The sequence below is a fragment of the Aspergillus puulaauensis genome, chromosome 4 (assembly GCF_016861865.1).
Source record: "Aspergillus puulaauensis MK2 DNA, chromosome 4, nearly complete sequence".
In the NCBI taxonomy this organism is placed as follows: Eukaryota; Fungi; Ascomycota; class Eurotiomycetes; order Eurotiales; family Aspergillaceae; genus Aspergillus; species Aspergillus puulaauensis.
Window position 1 is genome coordinate 1545974 of NC_054860.1, and position 18654 is coordinate 1564627.

General features: G+C 51.8%; 10 protein-coding genes across 10 annotated transcripts; 9 read left to right on the forward strand and 1 right to left on the reverse strand.

Moving 5' to 3' along the window:
* Positions 1–583: 583 nt before the first annotated feature.
* Positions 584–1813, forward strand: KGD2_2 (2-oxoglutarate dehydrogenase complex E2 component; the record flags this gene model as incomplete). The annotated part of the gene is made up of 4 exons (XM_041703744.1): positions 584–967; positions 1029–1412; positions 1465–1647; positions 1697–1813. The coding sequence occupies 4 exons, from the start codon at positions 584–586 to the stop codon at positions 1811–1813; spliced, it is 1068 nt and encodes a 355-aa protein (XP_041556398.1).
* A 335-nt stretch (positions 1814–2148) lies between these two features.
* On the forward strand, positions 2149–5294 carry KGD1_1 (2-oxoglutarate dehydrogenase family protein; the record flags this gene model as incomplete). The annotated part of the gene is made up of 3 exons (XM_041703745.1): positions 2149–2268; positions 2327–4733; positions 4783–5294. The coding sequence occupies 3 exons, from the start codon at positions 2149–2151 to the stop codon at positions 5292–5294; spliced, it is 3039 nt and encodes a 1012-aa protein (XP_041556399.1).
* A 454-nt stretch (positions 5295–5748) lies between these two features.
* Positions 5749–7148, forward strand: APUU_40650S (glycoside hydrolase family 5 protein; the record flags this gene model as incomplete). Its single annotated transcript, XM_041703746.1, has 4 exons — positions 5749–6300; positions 6374–6568; positions 6619–7036; positions 7084–7148. 4 exons carry the CDS (start codon positions 5749–5751, stop codon positions 7146–7148), a joined length of 1230 nt encoding a protein of 409 aa, XP_041556400.1.
* A 407-nt stretch (positions 7149–7555) lies between these two features.
* APUU_40651S (uncharacterized protein) lies at positions 7556–8058 on the forward strand (the record flags this gene model as incomplete). Its single annotated transcript, XM_041703747.1, has 3 exons — positions 7556–7845; positions 7914–7984; positions 8036–8058. The coding sequence occupies 3 exons, from the start codon at positions 7556–7558 to the stop codon at positions 8056–8058; spliced, it is 384 nt and encodes a 127-aa protein (XP_041556401.1).
* Positions 8059–8413: 355 nt separating this feature from the next.
* On the forward strand, positions 8414–10111 carry APUU_40652S (uncharacterized protein; the record flags this gene model as incomplete). Its single annotated transcript, XM_041703748.1, has 3 exons — positions 8414–9454; positions 9498–9978; positions 10023–10111. The coding sequence occupies 3 exons, from the start codon at positions 8414–8416 to the stop codon at positions 10109–10111; spliced, it is 1611 nt and encodes a 536-aa protein (XP_041556402.1).
* A 62-nt stretch (positions 10112–10173) lies between these two features.
* On the reverse strand, positions 10174–11832 carry APUU_40653A (GMC family oxidoreductase; the record flags this gene model as incomplete). The annotated part of the gene is made up of 1 exon (XM_041703749.1): positions 10174–11832. The coding sequence occupies one exon, from the start codon at positions 11830–11832 to the stop codon at positions 10174–10176; it is 1659 nt and encodes a 552-aa protein (XP_041556403.1).
* A 2394-nt stretch (positions 11833–14226) lies between these two features.
* APUU_40654S (uncharacterized protein) lies at positions 14227–15054 on the forward strand (the record flags this gene model as incomplete). Its single annotated transcript, XM_041703750.1, has 1 exon — positions 14227–15054. One exon carries the CDS (start codon positions 14227–14229, stop codon positions 15052–15054), a length of 828 nt encoding a protein of 275 aa, XP_041556404.1.
* A 28-nt stretch (positions 15055–15082) lies between these two features.
* APUU_40655S (ankyrin repeat domain-containing protein) lies at positions 15083–15616 on the forward strand (the record flags this gene model as incomplete). Its single annotated transcript, XM_041703751.1, has 1 exon — positions 15083–15616. One exon carries the CDS (start codon positions 15083–15085, stop codon positions 15614–15616), a length of 534 nt encoding a protein of 177 aa, XP_041556405.1.
* A 287-nt stretch (positions 15617–15903) lies between these two features.
* On the forward strand, positions 15904–17334 carry APUU_40656S (uncharacterized protein; the record flags this gene model as incomplete). Its single annotated transcript, XM_041703753.1, has 1 exon — positions 15904–17334. The coding sequence occupies one exon, from the start codon at positions 15904–15906 to the stop codon at positions 17332–17334; it is 1431 nt and encodes a 476-aa protein (XP_041556406.1).
* Positions 17335–17578: 244 nt separating this feature from the next.
* APUU_40657S (ankyrin repeat domain-containing protein) lies at positions 17579–18418 on the forward strand (the record flags this gene model as incomplete). Its single annotated transcript, XM_041703754.1, has 1 exon — positions 17579–18418. One exon carries the CDS (start codon positions 17579–17581, stop codon positions 18416–18418), a length of 840 nt encoding a protein of 279 aa, XP_041556407.1.
* Positions 18419–18654: the final 236 nt, after the last annotated feature.

The window sequence follows — 18654 nt, forward strand, 5'->3', positions numbered from 1 at the left end:
GCGACAGACTTAGATATATACTACACACTTGGAAAGTAAAGAGCGGCTACCAATTCCTCCTAAACCCCGACTTTTCTAGAAAATAACCATCCGGTAACTCGGCTACCCGCTTCCCGGCGGTAAACAGAAATTCAAGCCCCAGACCGAATCAAAACAGAGTATCGTGTCCTCGGCGCAACAGCCCGAACAGCACTCGGCATGATGACAACTCGCCGAACGAAGGACATAGGCTATAACATTGTTAACCACCTACCGCACCCAATAGATACATCCTCATATCTGACCAAAGCAAAGTATCTACCATTCGCAAATAGCAATGATACGCCCGATGTGTTCGCGCACTGTCACCATCGCCCGTCTCCGACACCCACTAGGAGCGCCATCGCGATGCCTACGGGTATGCCGAGCATATTCCCATTCCCAACACACACAAACAATACCTTTTTCACAAAACACACCCAAGACACGACTCCAACCTAGATATCTCTCTCCCTCCCAGCTTGGGTCCGTACCCGGCACCCATCTATTCAGCACCGCACATTATGTCTCAGACTCGAAACCAATCACCATCCGCGTCCCGGCAATGGCCGAGTCTATTACAGAGGGGACGGTGGGGAGACTCAACAAGACTGTTGGGGAGTTTATTGGAGCCGACGAGGAGCTCGCGGCGATTGAGACGGATAAGATTGATGTCTCGGTGAATGTGCCGCGGGGGGGTGTTGTAACAGCATTACTTGTTGGGGAGGGGGATACCGTGCGTGTTGATCAGGAGATTGCGGAGGTTATACCGGGTGATGAACAGAGAGGAGATTGGGAGGAAGACGTGAAGGGTGGTAATGTGCCCAGCGAGGCTGGGAAAGAGAGCCGCAAAGACACCGTCAAGGATCTGGATACACCGACCACGGTAGAGAGCGGAAAGACCCAGTCTACTCCTGAACAGACCGATGTGTCTCGAGTAGAGGAAGTGGTGAGCACTACCAAATATTTATTCTATGCCATCTAACTAATCTAACTAATCCACCCACCAGGTAAAAATGCCACGCATCCGCCTCGCCACCGCAAAACGGCTAAAAGAGTCACAAAACACCACCGCATACCTAACAACATTCAACAAAGTCGACATGTCGAAACTGCTACAGTTCCGGAAGAAAAGCAAGGAGGCTGTGCTCGAGAAACACGGCGTCAAGCTGGGTTTCATGGGCCCCATGGCGCGCGCGTCGGCATTAGCGCTGAAGCAGATACCGGCCGTGAATGCGTCTATTGAGGGCGAGGATACGATTGTGTATCGCGATTATGTTGATTTGAGTGTTGCGGCGGCGATTCCGAAGGGTCTTGTCACGCCTGTGCTGAGGAATGTTGAGACGATGGGGGTTTTGGATATTGAAAGGGGCATTGCAGAACTGGTGAAGAAGGTGAATCTGTTTTGGATACTACAGGAGTAGAAGTATGCTGACCCGATGGTAGGCTCGTGAGGGCAAGTTGACAATGTCCGATCTCACTGGGGGTACCTTTACCATCAGTAATAGCGGTATCTGGGGGTCGTTATTCGGTACACCCATTATCAATCTGCCTCAGACAGCTGTGCTGGGGACGTATGGGATTCAGGATCGACCAGTGGCTGTTGATGGACGGGTTGAGATTCGACCGGTAAGTCTATCAACTCTACAATATATGGTGGGTGCAGCTGACATGCTAGATGATGTATATTGCATTGACATATGATCATCGTATCATTGATGGACGGGAAGCAGTGGTATTCCTGAACCTGATTAAAAATTACCTTGAGGACCCAGAGAGTATGTTACTTGCGTAGTGGCTATTACACAATTATAGAAGTCTAGCTACTTATCTTTGCCTTGAGTTGTATCAGTCATAGGTTGGTACACCGGAACTAATCCCAAGGAGTTATGGACCAGCTTTGAAAACATTGGCCGGCTATATTTTGCTCTCGGCTACCTGGTTATATGCCATCGGCAAAATCTTCACTCGCCGACGTGGAGACATCAAGAGATCCACCCCTGTAAAGTCATATACTCTTATAATCGTCCACCTTCATAACGAGATATTGTATTACCAGCTAGGCCTGCATGTCTACATATAATTGCTGTATCCTGCTATCCTGGGTATCCAAGCTGAGACCAGACAACCATGCTCTCAACACTCCGGGCTTCAGCATATCGAGGGCCGAGATATAACCCTGTGGGGCGTTCCACTACACCTAGATGGATCGTGCCACGGCTTTTACACCAGATCCAGAGCCAGAGTCTTGTAAGACAAACCTACTCTGGACACACTGCGAGAAGAGCTAACATGGATGGTTCTGTAGCTACACACAGAGAGTTTCCTACAAGGCAATACAGCAGACTACCTAGACCAGATCCACGATGCATGGAAACAGGACCCATTGTCCGTGGATGCCTCATGGAATCTGTACTTTGAGGCTATTGAGAATGGCCATGAGCCGGATCTCTCCTTCAATTATAATCCCGAACCGGCGAGCAAGTCAAAGGGATCGCCACTACTCCCAGGCTTAGACGGCTCTATACGAACGGCGTCTCGAGCACTTCAGGCACCAGCAAACAAGCAAGCGAAGATAGAGCGCCTGGTTCGTGCATACAGAGACTTTGGACACCTCAAGGCAAGAACAAACCCGCTGGACACACCTGGAAGAAGCGAAGTAGTCGTACCTGAGCTCGACCCCAGCCTATACGGACTCACACCAGCAGACATGGACCAGAAGTTCAAGTTCAATCTAGACGAACCGCTCCGCCACCTCGCAGCGCCGAATAAAACATCCGTATCCCTTAATGAGATAATCCAAGCATGCGAGCACATCTACTGCAACACCATCGCAACAGAATCCACACACCTCGCAACACGCGAAGAACGAAACTGGATCCGAGCCCGAATCGAAACACCCAAGCCTTACCCTTTGTCCAGACTAGAAAAGAAAACCATCTTGCACAGTTTGATCCGCGCGACGCTTTTTGAGAAATTCCTCTCCGTCAAATTCCCACACGCGAAACGCTTCGGGCTTGAAGGCGCCGAGACCCAGCTCCCAGCTGTCGAAACAATCATCGACGCGAGTGCTAATGAGCATGGGGTGCGCGATGTGATCTTTGCTTGCTGTCACCGCGGAAAGCTGAATATCTTGAGTCATGTCGGGCAGAAGCCGGCAGAGTTGATCTTTAGTGAGTTTGCGGGGGCGCCGTCGCGGCATGGTATACCAGGGGATGTGAAGTATCATCTTGGGATGAGCTGTGAGAGGACGACGACGACGGGGGAGAAAGTTGGGATTGTTATCCTGCCGAATCCGTCGCATCTGGAGGCGCAGAATCCGGTTGCGCAGGGGATGGCGAGGGCTATGCAGTTAGGGGATAAGGAAGGGAAGAAGACGATGGTGTTGAATAGTCACACTGATGCGTCGTTCTCGGGACAGGGGGTTGTCTATGAGACGCTGGGGTTATCAGGCCTGGAGGCGTATGGGACTGGGGGCACTGTGCATCTGATTGTCAATAACCAGGTTGGGTTTACGACAGACCCCCAGGCCTCGCGGTCGTCGTGCTACGTTTCTGATGTGGCGAAGAGCATCCAGGCACCGGTGTTCCATGTCAACGCAGACGATGTGGAGATTGTTGTGTTTGTGTGCAGGCTGGCAGCAGAGTATAGGGCTGAATTCGGGAAAGATTGCTTTGTCGACCTTGTTTGTTATCGGAAGAACGGACACAACGAGATGGACCAGCCGGCGTTTACACAGCCGCTGATGTACGAGGTCATTGCAAACAAGGTCCCACAGCTAGAACTATACACAACCAAGCTGGTGGATGAGGGAGTGGTCACTCGAGAGGACGTTGCAGAGATGGAAGCTGCTGTATGGAAGAGGCTGAGCGAAAGCCTCGAACGCAGCAAAGACCCCAAACCACTGGACCGGGAGTATACATATCCATCATGGAACAGCCTCAAGAAACCAAGCGAAGTTGCCCAGGAGGTCTTTCCGCCAAAGCCAACAGCAATATCGCCAGACGTGGTCAGAACTATAGCAAACAGGTTAGGAGTCCCTGAAGAGCCATTCGTCGTGCACAAGAGCTTGAACCGTATACTGCAGAAACGGCAGCAAAGTCTGGTTGAAGGCCGCGATATTGACTGGGCCACTGCTGAGGCATTAGCTATTGGGAGTCTCTGCCTCGAGGGCCACCATGTGCGCCTGTCAGGCCAGGATGTGGAGCGCGGCACCTTTTCCCAGCGCCATGCAACACTGCATGACCAGGTTACAGAGAAAACGTTTACACCATTGAATGCCCTGAGTCCCAGCCAGGCCGAATTCGCCGTGGCCAACTCCTCGCTCAGCGAGTACGGGGTAATGGGCTTCGACTACGGCTACTCGTGCATGAACCCCAACGCACTGGTAATGTGGGAAGCCCAGTTCGGTGACTTTGCGAACAATGCACAGTGCATTATTGATCAGTTTATCTCTTCGGCTGAGAACAAGTGGCTGTTGAGATCCGGCCTTGTGCTTTCCCTACCTCATGGTCTAGATGGACAAGGCCCCGAGCACTCGTCAGCGCGCATGGAACGGTTCCTGCAGCTGTGCAATGAAGACGGTCGCTTTTTTCCGTCGCCGGAGAAGCTGGAGAGGATGCATCAAGATGCGAATATGCAGGTTGTGTATATGACGTCTCCGGCGAATCTATTCCATGTGCTGCGACGCCAGCTGCATCGTGATTTCAGGAAACGTGGGTCACTGCTTAGACTGTTAAAGCTGCTGAACTGACATTGATCTAGCTTTAATTCTTCTTTTCTCGAAATCCCTGCTTCGTCATCCATTGGTCAGGTCGAACGTGGACGACTTCACCGGCGAGTCCAGATTCCAGCCTGTCATCCCTGATCCCGAAAACCCTAAGCCGAACTCTGCAGAAATCAAAAGGGTAATCTACTGCACCGGCCAGGTCTACTTTGCACTGTCAAAATACCGCGAAACCCACGGTATCACCGACACCGCAATCACACGCGTCGAGCAGCTGCATCCATTCCCGTGGCAGGAAGTCCGCGCCGACCTGCAGCAGTATCCCAATGCGTCGGATATTGTCTGGTGTCAGGAGGAGTCTCTGAACGATGGACCCTGGGCGTTTTCACGGACAAGACTGGAAACTATCTTTGACACGACAGACCAGCACAGGGGTCGTCGTCTGCGGTTTGCAGGTCGCCCGGTTACATCTAGCGTTGCGACGGGGTTTGCAAGTGAGCACCAGGCTCAGGAGGCTGCTTTACTCAGGGATGCATTTCAGGGATCGTAGACAGGATAGAAGAATAACCCAGAATGGCAGGAGTCCACATAGCACAGACAGCACGCCTCCACCTTCATAATTAATGGGCGCTTGCTGATCGATCTGTTACATCGATGATTATGCAGTGGGTCATCGGCGCAGGCCTTGCTGGTTCAAGCTCTTGATCCGCATGAGGTTTCCTTGGGGCCAGTTTCGCATGTCGATCCGCCCAAATTCAGGACCATCTAGTGCCTATTTAATGCCTATTTGGTGGCTCCGCGAAGGCTGGCGTGTTTCACAACAAATCGCTCTTGTTCCAGCTTATCAGAGCCCTGGAACTGGCCCCATGCTGGTCCTGGGGTTGCATTTGTGGGGGGCCGTTCTGCATAAATGGCGCCGTTGAAGCTTAATAGGCATTCTCGTCTTATTTATTGAAAGGAGGAGTCTTTCGCAGAAATAGAACAACAACTGTTATACTGCAGAAATGAAGTCCATCCTCCCCCTCCTCGCCTCCGCCCCCCTGGCCCTCGCCTGGCTCCCAGGCATCGAGAAAGACATCTACACCAGCAAAGGGTCCAACATCTTCCACCCAGCCAGCAACAACAACAAACGCACCCTCCCAGGCTCCAACAAAGTCCGCGGCGTCAACCTCGGCAGCCACTTCGTGTTCGAGCCCTGGATCTCCAACAGCGCCTGGACCGATCTCGGGTGCAGCGGCCAAAACTCCGAATTCGACTGCGTGCTGAAACTCGGCCAGGATGCCGCCGATAAGGCCTTTGCGAGCCATTGGGGGTCGTGGATCACGCAGGATGATATTAGCCAGATGCGCGAGTACGGTCTGAATACAGTACGGATTCCGGTTGGGTACTGGATTAAGGAGGACCTCGTGTATGAGGATTCAGAGCATTTCCCGCGCGGTGGATTGAAGTACCTAGAGGATGTTTGTGGCTGGGCGAGTGATGCGGGCATGTATATCATTATGGACCTGCACGGTGCACCTGGTGCGCAGCAGCCTGAGCAGCCGTTTACGGGGCAGGTAATATCTATTCTCCCAGTTCTATTTCGCAGTTGATTTGGACGAGGTTAACGCGGTTAACGGTTAACTATAGTACGCCGACACCCCCGGGTTCTACCAGGACTTCCAGTACGACCGCGCACTGGAGTGGATTGAGTGGATGACCAAGACCATCCACCAGAACGACAAGTTCCGCAACGTGGGCATGATCGAGCTCGTGAATGAACCTACCCAGGATGCAGGCGAAGCGTCCAGCATGCGCTCAAGCTACTATCCCGATGCATTCAAGGTAAGCTACAACCACGCAACAGTAGAAGAACCAAAGAACTAAAAAAACAGCGCATCCGCGACACCGAAACCTCCCTCTCCGTCTCCTCAGACAGCTACCTGCACGTCCAAATGATGAACGAGAAATGGGGTTCCGGCGACCCAACCGAGTCCCTACCCGACACTTCCAACGCCGCGTACGACGACCACCGCTACCTGAAGTGGGACTCGAGCGTCGACGTAAGCCAGGACAGCTACATTAGCGCCTCGTGCAACGACGACCGCGGCGGGAATACACCTACTATCGTCGGCGAGTGGAGTTTGAGTGTCCCTGACGACGTGGAGGGGTCTTCGGACTGGGAGCCCGAGGGGAATACGGACTTTTATGCCCGGTGGTTTGCGGCGCAGGTGATTGCGTATGAGAAGCAGTTGGGATGGGTGTTTTGGACTTGGAAGGCGGAGTTGGGTGATTATCGGTGGTCTTATAAGGGTATGTTTCTTTCTTCTGATGTGGTTGGGTGTGGCTAACTGCTGTAGATGCTGTTGATGCTGGTGTTATTCCGAAGGATTTGGATGGCATCTATGACAACTCGCCTTGTTAGGCAATCCTTTAGGTATTGTGGAAGGGCCAGCTTGTTGACAGCTGTGCAGTCCGTGAATGATTCACTGCTGTAAATTAATTAAACCAAATAAACAAGTACAGCCTCATTAAGTCGTCAAAACAAGTAGAACAAGGCATCCAACAGCATCACCTATTAATATCCATTCAATCCCTGTAGAAAAGTCCGTGTTCCCCGGCTGACTCGTCAAGCACCTCAGGTTAAAGAATACGAGAAGTGGATATCCAACCCGTATTCACCCCAGCTAAGAGGCAATCAGGTTAGCCAGAAGAACACTCTCCTCGCAGAACCCAAAACAAAATCCTTCATAAGGCTTGACAGCCCCAGGGTTGCTTTAGTTATGTTTATCATCAGATCTCCACCAAGTCCACACCACCACACACAGCATAATGCATCTCCCATCCCTCATCGGTGCCCTACTAGCACTCAGCACCTATGCTGCCCCCGTCACGGATAATGCCAGTCAAAGCGAAGTAGACAACGGAAGCAAGCTCTTCCAGCGCGACTCATCGACAGGCCAGTTATGCCGGGTTCTCTACAGCAGAGACGTCAACTGCCGCGCCGGGCCGGGCACGAACTACGAGCGGCGGGCGTACCTGAATAAGGAGTATGAGCGGGGGTATTGGTTTACGTGTGTGAAGTCCGGCGAGTGTATTACGCTGAATGGGGTGCAGAATTGGTATGTTCGCCTTAATATATTCTCGGTGCTTTGTTCTTGCTGTGTGGAGGCTTATTTTGTGTACGTAGTGGCTGGGATTACTTCGAGGAGGATAGGTGCTATGTTAATGGTCATTATACGGATGGTTCTTGTACTCTGGGTATGTCTTCTCTATCTATGGTCGGTGGCGTAGGTTGCTAATGTGTGATAGCCAAACTTGGTCGCTGCAAGTAGGATTAGCCTACCATGAGTTTCAGGGTGTGGTTACCTTCTCAAATGCCAATATGGACTAGGGTTGAAGTACAAGAATAGTCTAGAAATAGAATGTGCACACCCACCAGACAGGCTGCGTGGAAGACCAAACTCACCGAGGTTATATAGACATCCCAAACCCTCAACTGTTCTCTTCCTCCACTTATATCCCTTCTCATACCAAACAGGAGATGATTCTCTGCAGGAAGCGGGGTTTCTCTCCATCACCTCCGCATATTCGGCCATCGGGGCCGACGCCGATAGACTTGTTATAACCTGATTTAAATTCTCACCTGCAATGAACAAACGTTAAATCAGCTTGCATTATAGTGAAAACATGAAGGTCCTCACCCAAGCCATAACCATAATTGCTGCATCCGCTGCCACCACCGCAGCCTATACCCCCTGCACCAGCGACACATTCAACCTCCCAAATGCGACTATAGACAGCATCTCCCACCACCAAAACAACACCACAATCCCTCTCCCGCTGACAGTCAACTCCTGCGGTGGCCCAGCATCCAAAGCCAACATAACAAACTCCATCTGCCGCCTCGTCGTCAACATCAGCACAACCGCCACCAGCAGCGTCCGCATCGAAGCCTGGCTCCCAGACCCAGAAACATGGAACGGCCGCCTCCTGGCCACAGGAACCGGGGGTATTGGCGGATGTATCGACTACACCACCATCCAGAACGGCGCACAGCTCGGGTTCGCGAGTTTCGGCACAAACGCCGGGCATGACGGGAGTGAGGGGTATGAGTTCTTCCTGGGAAAGCCCGAAGTCATCAACGATTTCGGGTACCGGGCTGTGCATGTTGAAGCGGAGATTGGGAAGGAGGTTGTGACGCAGTATTATGGCCGAAACCCGGAGAGGAGTTATTACCAGGGATGCAGTACCGGTGGGAGACAGGGGTTGCAGAGTGCGCAGCTGTACCCGGGGGATTTTAATGGGATTATTGCCGGTGCGCCTGGGATTGACTGGTTGCGGATTGTGGCGTCGAAGGGGATTCTTGCGAGGCGTGTAGGGTGGCCTGATATACATTCGGCTGGGTATGTCCGGCCCGAGCAGTGGGCTGCTATTGTGCAGAAGCAGGTGGAGATTTATGATCCGTTGGATGGGGTCGAGGATGGTGTTATTGATGATCCGACGCAGCATAGCTTTGATCCTGAGATACTGGCGTGCGGTACTGGGTTTCTGAATGACTCGCTGTGTTTATCAGCAGCGCAGGTACAGTCTGTTCGCGCGGCATATCTCCCGATTGCCAACTCAACGGGACAGATTGTATACCCTGCTTTTGGTCTTGGTGCGGATACATCTGTTTTCTCTGATAACCAGGTAGATGGGAAGCCAGAGCTTGCATATACCATTCTGCAGGTATGCCACAACCCCCCTTCATACAAATTAACTAATATGGTAGGACTTCTGGCGCGGCGCCGTATACAACGACTCAACCTGGACCCCCCACAACTTCAGCACCGCAGACATGGACAACGCCCTAAAGATAAGCCCCGGGGGTGTAAACGCCGCAAGCCCAGACTTGACTCGCTTCTACCAGAAAGGAGGCAAGATCATATCATATCACGGCTGCAGCGACGAAACAGTCACTCCCAGACTATCAATGGAGTACTACGTCTCTGTCCAGGCAGCGCTGAATCTGACACTTGACGAGATCCATTCCTTCTATCGGCTTTTCTGGGTCCCTGGGATGCATCATTGTAGTGGTGGTCCTGGGGCGTCTGCGTTCGGACAGTCGTATCCATTGGATCCTGGGTCTTTGAGCCCGGAGAGGAATGTGCTTCTGGCGTTGGTTGAATGGGTAGAGCGTGGTACTGCGCCTGAAGCTCTTATTGGGACGAAGTATGAGGGTGATGTGACGAGCAAGGTTGAAGCGCAAAGAAGTATGTTCCCTACCCAAGTATACCAACTCAAGCTGATGTATAAGAACACTGCTACTATCCGAACCGAAGTGTCTGGGATGGATCTGGGGGACCAAATGCTGCTGGAAGCTGGAACTGCCAGGGTCCAGCATAGACTCCTTCTTTTACAATGAAGAAATTAACAAGTTATTGCTACCCGTCGTAAGACATGTACATTTAAGAACTAACCCCCAAAATCATGTCGACCGCCTGCTCAGCAACAGCATAAAGCGTCGCCTGGGGATGTCCCCCAATACTCACAGGAAGCACACTCGCATCCACAACCCTAAGACCCCGTACCCCATAAACCCGTAATTCCGCATCAACAACCCTCCCCATAGCCGCCGTCCCAGCCGGATGATGGTGCGCCATGCCCGTAGCCCTAATGCGGGCATCGAACTCGTTATCAGAAGACTTGGACGACAAAGCAGACATCCCCGGCGGAGGGACCTCGCACTCAATATACCCCTTCAGCGCGTCAGTGTCGAGCATTGCCTTCGTTGTGCGGCGCGCACCGTGGATAAGTGTGGCGCGGTCAGCTTCGGTGTCGTAGTAGTTTGAGTCTACTACGGGAGGATCGGATGGGTCTGCTGAGCTGATGCTTACACTCCCTCTGGAAGTCGCGGCGAGGAGCATGACAGAGGTGACGATGAGACTACCGTCCATTGGGACATTCGGTACACCAGCCGGTGCATAGACGGCCAGTGTTTCAACAAGCGGACGGCCTGGAATGAGAGCGGAGTCGTCTGAGTCTGGACCGAAGCGCTCTCTGTCCTTTTGCACGGCTGCTTCTATGATATCCCTCGGGATCTGCTGGTTCACAGCCCAATCTGCGGGAAGGCCTTTCATGAAAGCTGGATCGGAGAGGGCAGGACTTCCCAGTGCGAGGCCGCGATCGGGGTTCTGGAGTTTGTATAGTTGGTACAGGGCGAAGTGGTCGTTCAGGTTCTTTCCCACGTCGGGAGCGTCGACTGTCGTCCGAATTCCATGCTTCGTCAAGGTCTCTGTCGGTCCAATGCCGGACAGCATCAGAAGCTGGGGAGTGCGCAGTGCACCGGCCGCCAGGATGATTTCGTTGCGTGCAGTAAAGCGACGACCGTCTGTGAGGAGAACTGCAGACGCTTTCTTCTGATCACCTAGTCCTTCCTCAAACTCGACTTTATGAACAGCAGCATTAGTGATACACTGGACACCGTCGAGAGTATACGCCTGATACGCGGCTTGTCGCTCTCCACCATCCCAGGTCTCCAGGAACTCCACAATGCCAGAGAGCTGGCCAGATCCTACACCAGGGTTAAACTTCTCGCCTAGCTCAAGCCAAGCATCCCTGATCGGTTCACGGAGAGGGTACCGTCGCTTTGGATCACTCTCCGACACAGACGTCACACGAACCGGGCCCTCGAATCCATGATATGCCGGGTCAGCACTGTGGTCAAAGAACGACTCCGACCGGCGAAAGTAAGGCAGTAGCCCTTTAAACCCCCAGCGAGTGTCGCCAACAGTAGTCGCCCACAGATCATAGTCCCTTGAATCACCGCGACTCCATCCGCCAAAGTTGATGGTGCTTCCGCCGCCTAGGGCTTTACCCGCGTGGACGGTATGTTCGCGATTCGCAGTATTGGCCTGCGGTGTAGTCGCATAAGACCAGTCCAAGTCCGAGTCGAGAAGCGAGAACAGACCGGGAAAGGTCTTCACATTCGGGTTGTTAGACGGGTCAGGACCTGCTTCGAGGACCAGGATATCCAGAGACGGATCTCGCTGCTTGAGACGCGATGCAACAACGCAGCCTGTAAGTCCGCCGCCGACGATGATGTAGTCTGCTTCTGAAGATGCCATGTTGTCGTCTTGAACTGAATTGAATTGAATGAGAATATGCGGGGAGCTCTTGCTTCAACGGATTGCAGCTGAAATGCTGACCGTCAGCACAGGCCAAGACTGCTAAATGCGCTTACGGTGAGACGACCACATGTCAAGACGTATTCTATTCGGCTGGCTCGACTGCGCCTCGCTGGCTTTTACTTGGCGGAGTTATCGGGCTTATGGTTATCTTTCTATGTGCGGCGAGGTTAAACTTCTGTGACATCACGATCCATATAGATCATACAACTACCATGGTCAAACTTCTACAACACACATGGAACTGTGAGAATCATATACTAGAGATTAAACCAGAATCTGATTACAGAACTGATCCGGTACTGTGTCCAAGCTCACAGCCCTGCCTTCTTGCTCAGTTTCGCGGTCCCTTCTTGCATCTGCTGTCCAGCAATCTGATCGAGTGGTCTATTTGCCTCTACGATGTCGAGATCCGGAGCCCTCGCTACATATACAGATATCTGGAATAGAAAAGTAACATGCCACAATCACGCATGGATTTCTGAAGAAGCTTATAATGCCCCGCGTCCCTCACTTCCAGCAAACAATCCCTCGCAAAATCACATATCGAAAGTAAAACGAGCGTCCAACATACAAAACTCCGAGCGCGTACCCTTTCTTCCCAGCAAAACCTCAAGTGTCGGGCGAACCTTACCTTAGCAGCACAGGGGATCAGTGGTAATACCTGGACCGATAGGCGTAGCTGGACCGAGAGGCGTTCCAGTACCTAGACCGGGACACCCGGCCACCTGCGGAACGACGTCGAGCCGGCTGGTTGAAGTGACAAAGCTCGACAAGGCAGCGATATGTCCAGTGGTTGTTGCTGTTAGTCTCGTGCTGCAGACGAGATGGACGATCGCAGTAGCAATCGGGGTTCCCTATTCTGCAGCCGTCTCTGTCGTCGAAGACCAACCTGTCGCATTCTTTACATCCACGCATCCATCTGTTCTGGTTGCCATTCGCGCTATATCGACACTGGAATGCGTACATTATGTGATCACAACATACTTCGTCTTCGGGGAACAGGGGTTTTCTCCCTCGGGCCATCTTGGTTGAGGTGTAGCACTTAAGGACAAGAAGGCGAAGTCGAACACAGACTAACAGACAAAGAGTAAAGACGAGAAGAGTAAACTTCAAAACAAAAGAAACGAAAACAACAGAGCCCGAGGGAAGAGAACTCCGAGAAGCGCCCACGCTGAGATGAGGAAAAGAAGTAAAAGGAAAAGAAGGTCCCAGGGCAGGGACACAGACTAAATATCCATTCAGAGAGGCATGAGCATCAGCTTTACAGAAGTACTTTCCACCAGTTTCTATCCGATTCTACGCTTTCTGCTCGAGGACTGTGTTGGAAATTAGAGCGCGACCAATGGCTGCTCATAGCACACTGCATAGTGAGGCAACAATACCAGTGTCGCCCATGCACGTCTGCGTCAGAGAACGAAAGAGCTAGCCCTAGTCTAGTTTAACACCCCCAGAGTCTGTTGCAGGATACGCCAGAAAGGACGAGGAGGGATGCCAGGTGACTGAATCACCAAGCCACTGACGTTATAGGAACTGACGCCGAGCCGAAAGAGCTGCCACGTACTGATCCCGACTTCTTTCCACCGAGAATCGGTGGTTAATTCGTGGTAGATGCCGTGGGCCAAGCCCGAAGAAGAGGCCGACTATGACTACCAGGTCAGATTTGAAGGTTCAGTGTCCTTTCCCTGTATGCTGGTCACCGGATTATAGTTGTCTTTAATAGTTAACTGGCCCATGACTGCACTAATATTTCATGCCAAGCCTCCCACTTAGTAATGTAGCTTTTGTATTATAGTAAAGCAAAGTCTGGGATGTGGAACAAGGCCCAGGACATGACCAGACTGCTCGTCCATGATTAAATCTGTTTAACAGTTGGAATTACCTACAACGGTTATATGACGAGGGTTTCCTGTTATACTCCCTATCTAATGAAAGGTCCATGGTCTAATAACTCCTTAGTAGTCATATCTGCCTTTTAAAGGCAATGACTGTCCATGGATCAGTCCACCACAACCAGAAATTTCCAGCATCGCCTGAGGAAAACTTAGTCAACTCCCAACCTTGTCAATCCCTTCTGGCTATTCAATATTGCAAGCATGGAGTGCAGCCAAAAAGGCCGTGTTTATGTGACCATAGTCAGTCTTTCTTTTACAGAGTAATACATTCACTATCCAAGTGGTTGTGAGCAGGAGAAGAGATCCATTGATATCAGTGAATAGTATCATTCACATATCATTCATATATTATTCAAGTATTATTCACATATTATTCCTAAATCCCATGTCTATAAATGAGCTGTCATCACTTGGAATAGCATGAAAAATCTAACCCACCATGGCTGCCCTACGCCCGCTTTACCTTCCGCCTGAGCTGGCCATTGAAATCGCCAAACACCTCGACGCTTGCAGCCTACTATGCGTCTCTAAAGTCTCCCACTTCTGGCGCGAAATTGCCCTCTCGTTCCTCGATAAAATATCTCTCGCGGGTGCCCTATCTGCCTTCAGAACCGCCAAGGTAAACGCCAACCACGAAGCCCTCATCTACTTCGCATCACGCATCCGGCGGAATGAGCGGACAGGTCCTCCAACTGGATGTCTGGCCTTAACCTGGGCATGCATGACTACCTGCTCCGAAGCAGTGCGTATCCTCATTCCCTTCGCCAGCATGCCCTACGGGCATCAGAGGTCTGCGCAAGATGTCAACCCATGGGACGAGCCTCTTTTCGAGGCGATGAGACAACACAACCCAGAGGCTCTGGAGGCACTTCTACAGAACGGAGCCCCGCCAGACAGGATTGACTATTTCGGTCTAAACGCCGGATGCATGCCTGACGGGGGTGGGGGTGACCATGACCATGACCACCCAACACTGGAATCACCGGCACCTGGCATACACGCGGCCATAGTTCGCGGATTTCCGGCTGCTCTCAAGTATCTCTTAAACCAGCTCCGCGATGACCCTCGTCAGCTTGATGCTGTTTTGAACGAGGATCATAACAGTGATCCTGCGCTGTCTGTCGCTGCACAAGTAGGGTGTCCTGATATACTTCGGATTCTACTGGATCATAATACCGATGTCAACCAGCCCGGCCCTTCTTTATTCACGCCGCTGGCGATTGCGGCATATTGGGGTTGGGGGGGAACTCGTGAGGATACTACTTGACCACGGGGCAGATATGGAACTCTGCAACATGACGGGGGAGAGACCCTTATTCTGGGCTGCGTACAGCCTTGGAAAGAAGAAGGGATACCCTGGTGTTGCCAGGCTGTTGCTGGAGAGGGGAGCTCAGATTGAAGCTGTCAGAATTAACGGAGATAACCCGTTACTATGGGCCGTGAAGAACGGTAGTGAACAATCTGCCCAGGTCCTTTTGGAGCATGGCGCCAATGTCAACCATCAGGATGAAATCGGCATTACACCGCTTATGGCTGCTATATCCTTGGACGAAGAGGTTCCCAGTTTAGTGCAATTACTGGTAAAGTATAAGGCAGACCTGCACCCGCGTGATAACTGCCAGCGTACTCCATTGCACATCGCTGTTCAGCGTGGATATGACCACTCTGCCAGGATATTGATGGATGCTGGCGCTGACAAGTCCATGGTCGACGGTAAGGGTTTCACCCCTCAGGCATATGCTCGCAAAGGTCCAAAAAGCGTGGATGTCGAGGTTGGTTGGCTTGCTTTGATAGCGGCCAGGAGGCATATTAATCGTACCTATAATTGAGATGAATGTAGAGTTCTAATTATCCTCCAACCTGGCTCTTTAATGTATACCGTACTGAATAATTGTATGAACCATGACATTTAAAGATATGAATTGTACTTGGCAAACGAATGAGTCAATTGTCCTTTAGCAGTGAATAGCTGGGCGTAAGCACAGTGAATGTGAATGTTACAGTAGTGATTGAACTAAATTGGTAAGGAGTGATGCGTATAAATATAGGGCGGCCCAGCATCACTCAGTATTCCTTTATCATTCAGTATCCGTGTTAATTATCATCATACCTCAACATGCCTCGACACCCATTCAATCTCCCTGTGGAGCTTGTTCTAATGATACTCGACTATTTATCCCTGACCGACCTTTTCAGTATTGCTCGAGTGTCAATGCAGGCACGAAGCTTCACCCTCCCGACACTACAATCTCTGTCCCTGGAAGAAAAGCTCCGCCAGCTCGAAAGGGCAGCAGAAGCTGACAACCATGGGCACATCCTGGAGCTTCTCTCCATGCTCAAACGCGAGATATTCCAAGACAAGACGAAGTTTTTCGTTCTACAAACCCTGTTCAGAAGCAGCTATGTTCAGTCCATGCGGACATGGCTCACCCACCTCGCCCCCTCATGCCCTCTAACCGACACCCAATGGCGAAAGCAGGAAGACTGGAAAGCGACCCTCTCGAGCGCAATGCAAAGCAGCAAACCTCAAGCCCTCCAGCTCGTGTTCGAGTACGGCGCCCCGCTATCTGCCGTTATAGACGCCCACCCCTTCGACGACCCGGTCAGAGACATGTCTCCCTCGCTGTCCAAAACGGAGAATTACTACCTACACCACGCTGTCATCCGCGGATACCAAGCCGTCGTTGACCTCCTCCTTTCTCGCGACGGGGACGCCCATGTCAACTGGCGTGATCCTGCTGGGAGAACGCCGCTGATATTCGCTGCGAAGTCTGGCTGGGCTGGAATCGTGACAAGTCTGCTCTCTCACAACGCGGACGTCGACCACGTCACCGACAAAGATAGGGAGTCTGCTTTGCAGTGTGCGGTGGAATCCGGCTACACTGACATTGTGGCAAGCCTGCTGGCCCACAACGCCAAGGTCGACCTGACCATCGACCAAGATGGGGTGTCTACCTTGCACTACGCCTTGAGAAATGGTTATGGAAGTATCGCTCTCATGCTGATAGACCATGGGGCAGACATTGGGTTCATTAACAGGTTTGGGAATACTGCGCTGCATTACGCTGTGCGTAAGGATTGGGGTGGAGAATTTCAGCAAGAACAGCCCGTCCTGAAGAAGCTTCTAGAGGCAGGAGCCAATCCGGAAGTCGTTGACATGAATGGCGACACGCCTATCGAACTCGCTGTACGCTGGGACAATACAAAGGCCGTGGAGGTGCTTTTACAGCAGAGCTACGTGGACATCAACAAACGCTTGAGAAATGGATCAACCCTGTTTTCCCTTGCGCTTAACGCAGGTCCAGGAATGATTGCTTTGTTTGTGAGGCACGGTGCTGATGTGAATCGGGTACAACGCGGCACCTCCAGACGACGGACACCCTTGCAGTATGTAATTTACGGGGGCCGCCTGGATTCCGCGGCGGCTCTGCTGGAGGCTGGGGCTGATCCTTGCAAACGCGATATGGATGGACTGGATGCTTGGGACCATGCTGAGAGATCTGATAATAGCTTGGATCTGCTGAGCGTGCTTGGGCAGAGACCTTGACGTCTAGTTAGGGCTGCCATTTTCTAGTGTATGCAGTTGTATCGCTTTTACTGCACAGCATGATTCTATGAATATAGACCGTTAGTCTTCTACACCTCTTCACAAATAATGTACTCAGTTAGCATGGTAGTGAATATTGGCATGGTACTTCACATGCTTGTCAGTGAATATCTTACTGCTATATCTATAAAGACCACTTATTACAGACGTTGGTAATCACTCATCTAGTTATTCTACATTCAACATGTCAGCCTTCAACCTTTTCAAGCTCCCAGTCGAGCTCATTTATCTGGTCGTTGAGTATCTTCCTCCCTCAGAGCTCACAGCATTCGCGGAGATCTCAGACACCACCAACAAAATCAGCAGTCGAGCCATCAAGGCTCTAACGATCGAAGCCGTATTGGACGACTACAAGGTGGCATGCAAAGCGAACAACCACAGCGCAATCCTCAGACTTCTCCCCTTCGTCCTTCCCGAACCCCCAGAGTCATTGAACGCACACATCGCCCTCCTCCATGCCTGCCGTACCAGCTGCGGCCCAGCAGTTAACCTCCTCGCCAGCAAAGGGATCCCCTTCCACGAACACAGCGCCACCAAACAGTGTAAAGACACCAGCTTAGACCTCGCAGACTGGCTCGACACGCCCTTCCTCAGCGCCGCCCGAAACACCACGACCGACGCCCTAAAGGCGCTGTTCGCCAACGGCGCCTCGCTGTCCAACATCACCTACTTCACCGCAGGGACACCCAGTCTCGCAGGCCTAGCCATGAACCCGGATCACTACCTGCACCATGCGGCCTCTGAGGGCCTTATCGCTGTCGTGAAGTGGTTACTCGTGGAGAGTCCTGATTATGTGGCTGTGGATATTGATATACCGGATTTTCTGAAGAGGACGCCACTTATGTTTGCGGCTTTCACGGGGAAGGTTGAGACGGTCAGGACTTTGCTTGCGCTTGGGGCGAATGCGTCGCAGTGTGATTTCCGGGGATGGGATGCGCAGCGCATGGCTGCTCAGAAGAAGGAGTATGGTGTTGTCGAGGTTATTTCTGCCCATAAACAGGCTGAGGCTCGGCGGAAATGCTGAATCAGTATTGTTGTTCAACTATAGCAATGTTGGTGGTTAATTAAATGATACTATGTACTCTTTATGATCTCTGTCCACTCCCGATAACTAGTTTCTGGTACAGTAACTATTCTAAGGAATAGGCGTAAAACTCCCCTTCGCCTGGAAATCTCTACTCGAGAACCCTAAGTTCACCTCCATCCTGCCCGTTGGAATAGCCCACTGCTGCCGTTCAACATCCCAGTTGCTGATATCCC